At 30.4% G+C, this 10,068-nt stretch overlaps 1 protein-coding gene across 2 annotated transcripts in view; it reads right to left on the bottom strand.

The window, feature by feature from the left end:
• Nucleotides 1–223: 223 nt before the first annotated feature.
• LOC111690995 overlaps nt 224–10,068 on the bottom strand; it is a 29,844-nt gene continuing 19,999 nt past the window's right edge. For both annotated transcript variants that reach the window (XM_046950384.1, XM_046950385.1), the window contains exons 2-6: nt 7,255–7,780; nt 3,634–5,555; nt 2,201–3,525; nt 2,029–2,130; nt 224–671 (exon numbers count right to left, since the gene is read on the bottom strand). In XM_046950384.1, coding sequence (XP_046806340.1) covers nt 361–671; nt 2,029–2,130; nt 2,201–3,525; nt 3,634–5,555; nt 7,255–7,521 — 3,927 coding nt within the window. In that variant the 5' untranslated portion in view covers nt 7,522–7,780 and the 3' untranslated portion in view covers nt 224–360. The remainder of the gene's footprint in view (nt 672–2,028; nt 2,131–2,200; nt 3,526–3,633; nt 5,556–7,254; nt 7,781–10,068) is intronic.

Below are 10,068 nucleotides of genomic sequence, written 5' to 3'. Positions count from 1 at the left end.
TTTCAATAATTACATTTAAAAAGAAATATGTAGAGAAAAAATAAGCGTTTGTTTTTAACAGAAAAATACAATTTCAAAATATTACATTTTGTTATTTTAAAGATAAATATATAATTAATTATGTTCATATTTTTAAATAAAATTCGAAAATATGTATGTTAGGGGTTATTTTATAAAAAAATTAATAATAATTAAAATAAACTTAAAAATTTGTTGTTGTTTCTTTAAATTATAATAATAGTTTAATTTTTTTTATTTTTAAAAAATAAGAATTTCTCACCAGGCAAACTATAAAATAAAATTTCTTCTCTTCAAATCTGCTTTAGTTCATTTTGTTTTTGTTTTTATGTTAACTTTAATTTACGTTTGCACTAAACCTCTAATATCTGCTGTTCCTATCACGGCTCCTCCACCACCAACTTGAGTTGTATTTGAGCCTATTGTGGCTCCTACTGCAACACCACCTCCTCCACTTCCGATAAATAAAGCTGTTGTATCCAATATATTATTGGCTGTTGATCCATTACAAAGATCGCCATTGTCCATTAACATGTCGTCATTGAAATCAAGAAAATCACCCAATTCCGAACCTATAGTTTGCTGTAATGTTTTCAAATGTTTGTCGGCTAGTTCTATAGCTCGTTCGATTTCATCACTTTCATCTTGATGGACTGGAAATTAGAGAAAAAATAACAATAGTTATTGAAAAATAAAAATAATAAATAAAAATTTAAAGTTTTTAGTTTTTGTTCCTATGTAAAATGGAAATGAAACATTTGCAATTTTCTTTATTTTTAAAACCTCTAAAATGTTTCATTAAAACCTACTTGTTATTCTAAGAAAAAACTAAAATTTGTAATATTTTTCGTTTGTTCCTATAGAAAATGGAAATGAAACAATAGCTTTTTTAAGGATTTAACTAAAATATTATTTATTTATTAAAAACTGATCGTTTTACTTACAATACTCTAATTATATAAAAACATTTCTTTTTTGTTCCTATGTAAAATGGAAATGAAACAGTTATGATTTTCTTTATTTTTAAAGACTTTATTATGTTTTAATAAAAACTATTTATATTCGAAGAAATAAATTAGAAATGTTTAATATTTTGCTTAAGTACCTATGAAAAATGGAAATGAAACATAAACATTTTTAATATTTTAACTAAAATATTATTAGACTCGACTCAAATCTCTTAAAAACTATTTTTAGTTTTTAAATTTTGTTGCCATGTAAAACCCATTTCATTTTCATATAATTTTTGTAAAAATTGTGTAACATTTTTATGTTATTCCTATGAATAATGGAAATGAAACATTAAAATTTATCCGTATTTAATTAAAATTTTATTTATTATATTCAAAAGCATATAAAAAAATAAAATATTTTTAACTTTTAGCTCGTGTTCCTATGAATAATGGAATTGAAACACACTTAAATTCGTTTATTTATAAGAAATCTCATGGTTTTTGTAACAAAACTACTTTTATTCGAAGAAGAAACAGAAATATGTAATATTTTACATATGTTCCTAACTTTTAGGACGTGTTCCTATGATTAATGGAAATGAAACACATATAATTTCGTTTATTTATAAGAAATCACATGGTTTTTGTAACAAAACTACTTATATTCAAAGAAAAAACATAAATATGTAATATTTTACATTTGTTCCTATAAAAAATGGAAATGAAACATTAAGAATTTTCATTATTTAACTAACATTTTATTCTCCTTATTTAAAGCCACTTAAATTCTTAAAAAATGTTTCTATATTTTTAAATTTAAATTTACGTTCCTATGAATAATGGAAATGAAACATTAAGAATTTTCATTATTTAACTAACATTTTATTCTCCATATTTAAAGCCACTTAAATTCTTAAAAAATGTTTCTATATTTTTAAATTTAAATTTACGTTCCTATGAATAATGGAAATGAAACACTCAAGCATTTCATGTTTTTTATGATAGAAAAAATCCCCAAAATAGACATTTACTTTGCAAAATCTCTTATTAAACTCACCTGTTGTAAATAATTCTTTAAATGCATCTTCTGGCAGGGAATTTAAAACATTCTCCAAATCATGTTCCTCCAGCAAGTGGGTATCACCCAAGGGAATATCATCTAAGCAAAATACAAATACAATAATTAAAACTTTAAATAATAGCTGAAATTAAAAATTTCCTTAAATTACCTTCTGGACCGCCCAACATTAATTCGGGATCACTTAAACCACCCAAACCAGTATCCGCCGAACTGGCTGAACTATTTTCACATATACTCAACATATCCTGAGTAAGAAAATCATCGGCCGTTGGCAATGAAGTTGTCGAACCCATACCCGAAGAGGTGAAATTTGAATTTGAGTTGGTGTTCAACAAATTAACATCGTTTGAAGAGTCGGCCTGTGTCTGCTTTTGAGCAGCCAAGGAAAACTGAGAAATGAAATCTTTGAGTTCGGTTGGTGTGGAGGCGGTTGTGGCAGGAGTAGCTGTGTTTGTGTTACTAGTGGTGAGGGAGAAGGAATGTTTATCATTTAGATTGAGAATGGGTTGAAGTTGTTGCTGATGCTGTTGCTGAGTGTGATTTTGATGATGATAGTTATCATGACCAAAACTAAACAAATGTTGAGGAAAACCATGACCCACCAAACCGCTAAGAGGGGCTAAAGCTGGTGGTGGTAAAGATGAATTTGTTGTTGTAGATGAGTTTAAGCCATACAAGTTTTGCAGTTGCTGTGTTTGCTGACGTTGATATTGTTGCTGTGGTTGTTGCTGTTGTTGTTGCGAGGTACTAGAAGTTGTTGAATGTTGTGAATTGCTGGCTATAGATTCTAAAGATGTCGTACTACTTTTACGTTTCAAACTAGTCGCTGTTAAACGTGGCATTTGTTGCTGTATTACCGGTGCAGCTGCAGATTTTTCTAATGATTTCTTAACACGTTTCTGTGGTCTACCCACTGGATTGCCAGTCAAACCAACAGTAGTCATTTTACGTTTACGTGCTGCTTGATTAACTAATGTTGGTCGTTTACCATTATTGCTGTTATTGTTAGCTGGTAATTGTTGTAATATATGTTGCTGCTGCTGTTGCTTCTGTTGTTGTTTCTGCGGCTTTTGTTTCTGTTGATATTGATGTTGGGTTTTTATTAAAACACCTCCTGCTTCTGCTCCGTTTCCTTCCCCCATCATTACTGTATCTTTGTTGCTGCTATTGTTGGCTAATAGTTTTGATTCATTCATAATATGAGGATTTGTGGAGATTTTACGTGGTCTTTGTTCATATAAAAGACGATTGTAAGCATCACGTTTGCGTGCATGTTCCATGCACAATGGCAAATCATGTGCTATATCAAATACTGGTACTCTACATTGTGTATTATCGGCAAATTTGGCGGTACACGGCAAGAAGACATGTTGAGCTGAATTATAAACGATATGTTGTTGGCAGTGTGAGGCCATTTCCAGGGTATAGGCATCACAACCATTTACGCAACAGCGTTTAACATTGGCGGGTAGTCTGAAATAGGGGAAAAAATGTGTGTTTACAATTATACATTAAAAGTCAATCAAGTTCCTTAGAAAACTCTAGAAAACTTTCAGTCATTACAATCACTAAACTACTTACTCTTTTTTATTTTGTTCACTATGTTGATATTTTCTCAACAAGCGATCGACACACATCAGACGACGTCTTGCCAGCTGTATGGGCAATTTTTGCAGAGATCTTGTAGAGATGAGTTGCATAGCTTGACGTCGCAACTGACGTTTATACAATGCAATACGCTCCTCACGGGCTAGTGAGCGATTTAACGGCTTATCGTCCATTAACAACAAATCACAAGATTTACGCAAATCATATGAATTAAGCCAATATTGTTGTAGACAATAGGGTAAGCCAGTGGCGGTTGCTAAGTGTGTTGTATCCAAGTCAACATGATGTTGAGACATTTTAACAATGGCCACGGCACCTTTAGTTGTACTACAACCCATTTGCCAATTGTAGGGTAAATCATAATTAAGATTTATTGTTGCTATTGTATTTAATGCATTATTTGTTTTGCGGGTTTTATTTGTAATGTGCGTTGAAGTTTTCGTTTTTAAATTTGTTGTTGGAGTTGTGTCTCCATTAATGCTTTTAGTTAAACTTTCTGAATTTGTTGTGATTTTAGAATCATCATTTGCTGTTGCAGCTGCTGCTGTAACAGTTTTGCTGTTTGCCGTTTGTTGTTGTTGTTGAGAATTTAAAGCTGTAGTTGTTGCATTGTTTTGTATGGAAGACGTATTGATCTGTTGTTTCGATTGTTGCTGTTTTATAACTTGATTTGTTGCAATTGTTATCGAGGCGGGTATTGACAATTTCTTATTCATATTTGTTTTGAGTTGTGTTGTGTGTGGTGATGAGGGTGGTGGTGGTTGTGGTGGGGGTGTTGGAGATGGTTTTAGTAGATCTATATCAGTTTGTGGTTTTACAAATTGTATATTATTTGAAGATTTCTCATTCTGTTGCGCTACCATGGCCATACGAAATATGACATTTACCGGTATTTCATTTAAATCTTCATTTTCGGAATGTTTAACTGTTACACCACCACTACCGCTACCTGCTAGGTCCAACGTTTTTAAAGAAGCTGCCTTTATAGGGGCATTAAATGATGAAGGAACTGCTTCAGTAATTGCTTTGATATTATCATTGCAATGTATCACTTCAGCTTCCGTTGATTTTTTTGATTTTTTCAAACATTCCACCTTGTGTAAATGCTGTGCCAATGTATGATTATGAAATTTCGATGGAGGCAGACATTGTTGTTGGTTAGGCGATTGAGCTGGAGGTGGTGGAGTATGCGACTGTGCAAACGGAGTATGTACAATAATTGGAGCTACCTTAGCCATGGCAGTTGTAGTCAGTGAGGGATTCATTATGGTGGTAGTGCTGCCAACAGTTTGCACCGTTGGCGTTACACAACCCATAACGGGTGTAGTTTGAGATGTTGTTGTCGTCGTTGTTATTGTGGGTTTTGGTGATACCACCACATTGGTCACTTGTGGAGCTGGAGATTCCAAAAGTAATGGTGTTTGCCATAATGACGGTGTTGGTGGAGTATACAAGGGTGGTGGTGATATAGACTTTAAATCTCCTTCATACACAGATGATGGTAATGATGTTGCATTAGCATAGTTTTGATGATGGTGGTGGTGATAATTTGGCTGCTGTTGTTGTAATTGTGGTCTTACAATACAAACATTTGTTAGTTTTTTACTATTACTGTTGTTGCTGTTGTTATTATTAGTATTATTATTTGTTGCAGTTATTGTTAGAGATTGTATTACATTAGTTTTTGATGTGGGTGCTATGCAAGTATTTGTTGTTGTTATTGATGATGCGGTTGAAGAAGATGATGATGATAGAAAAGACGCCTGCGTCTTTAATGAATTTGTTGTTATCTTTCCATTTGTTTCAGTTAAAGGTAATTTTTGTTGCTGTTGTTGCAATTTTCCAATACTTAAAGTTGTTGCAGATGTCAGATCATTTAATCTGGTACGCGTTTTCTGTTGTAAATATAAAAAGTTAATTAAAGATTTTAAATCACTTTTTTTTTAATGTAAAATTTGATTTTGTTTAATTTAATTAAAAGTAATTTTCCTCCCTCATCAATTGAAATTCATTTCTTTAAATTGTCACACTAAGGGCGGGTTTCTTACTCTTCAGTTAAACTAGGCTTAATTTGCTGTTAGATTAAACACGGAACAAATTTAGGTGGACTTTAACCGATGATTGTGTTTTTCAGTTTTAGACTTAAGCTCAGTTAACTTTGTTAGTATTGCCAACTTTTCACTCAAAAACATAAACAATGAACAACAGTTTTTTGCAAACAATACTTTTGTAAAATGGAAAATTTTGGAAAAAAAATGTTAAATAATCATTTAAATCAATAATAAATAAAACAAAACAAATCAGAAAATTGCAATTTAGTTAAAATATTAAGTTTTTGTTCTTCCGAAATCATTGTTTTACTGTTTTGGTTAATTGTGTTTTCTCACTTATAACTTGAGTTTAATTGGCCAATTACACTCAGTTAAACTAAGATAATAAGTAATATTACTGATAACTGAAAAACACGAAACATATATTAAACCAGGTTTAACCAAAAACTGAAGATTATCCTTATCAGAAAAACTCGCCCTAAGTTTACAAAGCAGTCTTAGAGATCATAGCGACGGAACTGTTAATAAATCATATCGATCTGGTTCAATTGTTAATAATCAAACTGCTCTCAAAGCATTGACTTGTCACACGGTACATTCGCGTCTGGTTGTAGATTGTAGAAATGCCTTTAGAGACATTATTATACTGTTTACCATTAGACTGTGTTGGGGCATTGTAATGTGCACGGTAATGAGGTTGCGGAGCAACTGGCTAGATTAATATAGATAATAGACAAAGGATAACCACCCATTTGATATTATTAAAGATTGTCCTGCAATAGTATATTGAATTGCAAAGTATAAAAGCTCCTATGGCCAAAACTATGGTGGCTACCAAAATACTTTTAGGACTGAATCGAATCAGTCTAAAGATTCAGTTAGGACCTTTGTCAGTAAGTGGGACAGTAATACACGAAACTATTGCAGGTTGTGCTAAGATTTGCTGCTGTCCTAGGTACGTAATCTCGTGACTAAATGGGATTATTGCGGGTCTTGACCCTCACAGTTTAGTAGGTTTTGTGAAGAGAATTAGTCACTTCTTTCACTGAACTTTATAGGGAGACAAAGATCTTCTCTTTTATCTCTTCAATCTTAAGGGCATTAACTGAAATTATGTTCTATCGTTTCGTTTTTTTAAGCAAATCACAATGGACCTTATGGTCTCCAAGATGATATGCAGCTTTTTATGGTATAAAACTAAGGCTGAAACCGACTAATGTTCCGGTCACAGTGAAATTGTTAAAACAAGATTTTATCAGGCAAAACAGGTAGAATCGATATAACCCTTTCGAATGCCTAATCTTGTGAGAACCAAGTTAAAATCGTTTATGCAAAGGCTTTACCATCCAAGTTTTATTTGGACAGTTTTTTATATTGGAACTAGTAAATAGCCGTCACAACTACTTGATATCATACACAAGTTCATTTAAATGAACTGTAGGTCCTTCAAATAGTAATTCCGTTTGTCAGGATATTTAGGTTTACCCAAATATTATTTAAAAATTGAATTAAATACTTTATTTGTAATTAACCTGTAATTTACCTGTGTATTAAATAATATGGGTGGTGTTGTTGGCACTGATTCTGTGAACACATACGGATCTTCTTGTTGTACTGTTACTCCTCGTGTATTACGATTTCCTTTAATAATGTTGTTACTGTTATTGTTGTTGTGGTTGTTATTGCTGAGGTTATTTAAACTTTTACAATTGCTGTTGTTATGGTTGTTTCTGTTGCTGTGGGTGTTGTTGTTGTTATGGTTGATGTTGCTGCTGTTTGTTATAAATCTTGATGCTTGCTGACATGACATGTCCCAGTAAAATCAAAAAAGTTTTATGTTTTTCTTCTTTTTTTTGTGTGTGTGTGATTCTATTATGAGGTTTCCTGCTTTATTTAGATGCTTTAGTGTCTTCTTAAATTTCCACAATTTACAATTCAAATTTTATTATGTAAATTACAAATTTAGCTGCGTTTAAATAATAACAATAAATGTTGGAAAAAATAACACAAACACAATATAAAATGTTTATAATTTTTCCGTAATGAATATTTGAAGAAAAATATTAAGCCTGTAAAGAGAAAACAAAGAAAAATATTTAGAAATATAAAACACATAATGTTTATAAAATGAATAGGAAATATATGTACTTTTAAATGCTATATATGTATGTATTTATGTATAAAGAATAAGATAATTACTTTAATGTTTCCAGTAGTAGTTACAAAACAAAGAATACTAAATGCGTTGTACAGAGAATATCTAAAAGACATTTAAAAGCCTACATCTAGATGTTTACCATGCCATGAAGATAACATGCAAACCAAATTATATTCTTGTAGGACGGGTTTCTTAATACTTACTTAAACTAGACTTAACTTGCTGTTAGATTAAACTCGGAACAAATTTAGGCGAACTTTAACCGATAATTGTGTTTTTCAGTTTTAGATTTAAGTTAACTCAGTTAACTTTGTTAACTTTGTTAATATTGCCAAGTTTTCACTCAAAAACATAAACAATGAACAGCTATTTTTTTGCCAACAATACTTTTGTAAAATTGAAAATTTTGGAAAAATGTTAAATAAACATTTAAAACAAAAATTAATGAAACAAAACAAATCAGAAAATTGCAATTTACTCATTGTTTTATTGTTTATGTTAATTATGTTTTCTCACTTATAACTTGAGTTTAATTGGTCAATTACACCCAGTTAAACTAAGATAATAAGTAATATTACTGATAACTGAAAAACACGAAACATATATTAAACCAGGCTTAACCAAAGAATGAAAATTATCTTTATCAGAAAAACTCGCCCTAAGTAAAGTTACTGTTTACTGAAAAAACACAGAATATATATTAAACTAGGTTTAAACAAAAAATGTAGATTATCTTTATCTGAAAAACCTGCCCTTACTATATTATATATCTATATATTTATTTATCTATCTATCTATCTATCTATCTATCTATCTATCTATCTATCTATCTATCTATCTATCTATCTATCTATCTATCTATCTATCTAACTATCTATCTATCTATCTATATATATATATCTATGTATCTATATATCTATCTATCTATCTATCTATCTATAAAAAAACGACTTTGATACTGATTGACTCATTTGAGTAATTACAATACAGCAAATCACAAAGCAAATAATAGTACTTAGTACTTCAATGTTGGAGACCGATCCAGAACATCAGGTTTTAGAGATATCGTGTTATAAGTTTAGAAAGTTATAACAGCTCAAAAACAGAGAATAAAGCTTTATTTTAAATTCATCAGATTGAAATTTCAGATAATAAAACAAATTGTATAAACAAACATAAGATCGATCATCAACATTAGGTTTTAGAGATATCGTTTTATAAGTTAAGAAAGTTTTAACAGCTTAAAAACAGATGTTAAAGCTTTATTTCAAAAGTTTATTCATAAAGTAATATCTAAGTTAATATTCGGATTCAGTATTACAAAATTTGTTTGTCTGTGTAATTGAGAACAGTTGAGAGCAGAATTTTTATAAAGTTCTTCGATATACATTTTGAATTGTAAAAAGTCTAAAGTATAATGTACATAATATGTAGTATGACCCATAATTCTAATCAATTACAAACACACACCGACATATTTATATGTGTATTTAGTGTTTGTATTTTGTTCAAATAGATTTTTAACTATAAAGTACGCCTACAAATATTTTAGCTAAGATTTGAAAATTATCTGTCTGAGATATTAATGTAGTATTTTTGTGGTTTGTTGTTTACAATTTAGAGATAAAGTTTATTTTTAATTATGAAAAACAAATATAAATTGAGTAAACATAATTAAAAACATGAAAAATATGTTAAGTCGATTAAGTACGACTATTTGATACCCTTGATATAAAATTTTTTTTATATGAATTTCAGTATGAATCAATGCAATCAATTGATAAAGTATTTTAAGGCACATGTCCCAATAACTGACAATTGTGGATGATGAACAGTAACATCCAACAGGATTTATGTCCAATGATAGATACTTTGGGCGGGTTTCTTACTACTCAGTTAAAGAAGGTTTAACTTGCTGTTAGATTAAACTCGGAACAAACTTAGGCGGACTTTAACCAATTATTGAGTTTTTTATAGGGTTCTATAGTTGAAACGAAAAGTCGACTTTTTGCATGTTATGAAAAGTCGACATTTCGACTTTTTGCATTTTATGAAAAGTCGACTTTTTGCATTTAGTTAAAAGTCTGACTTTTCGACTTTTGACTTTTTTCGACTTTCCGACTTTTTCCGACCAGAGTTAAAAATTTATAAAGTTGCCAGAAGCGTAAATTTATAATGTTGCCATTTAACATTATATTA

This window comes from Lucilia cuprina, chromosome 4 (assembly GCF_022045245.1).
Source record: "Lucilia cuprina isolate Lc7/37 chromosome 4, ASM2204524v1, whole genome shotgun sequence".
Taxonomy (NCBI): domain Eukaryota; kingdom Metazoa; phylum Arthropoda; class Insecta; order Diptera; family Calliphoridae; genus Lucilia; species Lucilia cuprina.
The sequence above is the reverse complement of the archived record's forward strand: the minus strand, read 5'-3'. Positions and strand labels throughout refer to the sequence as shown.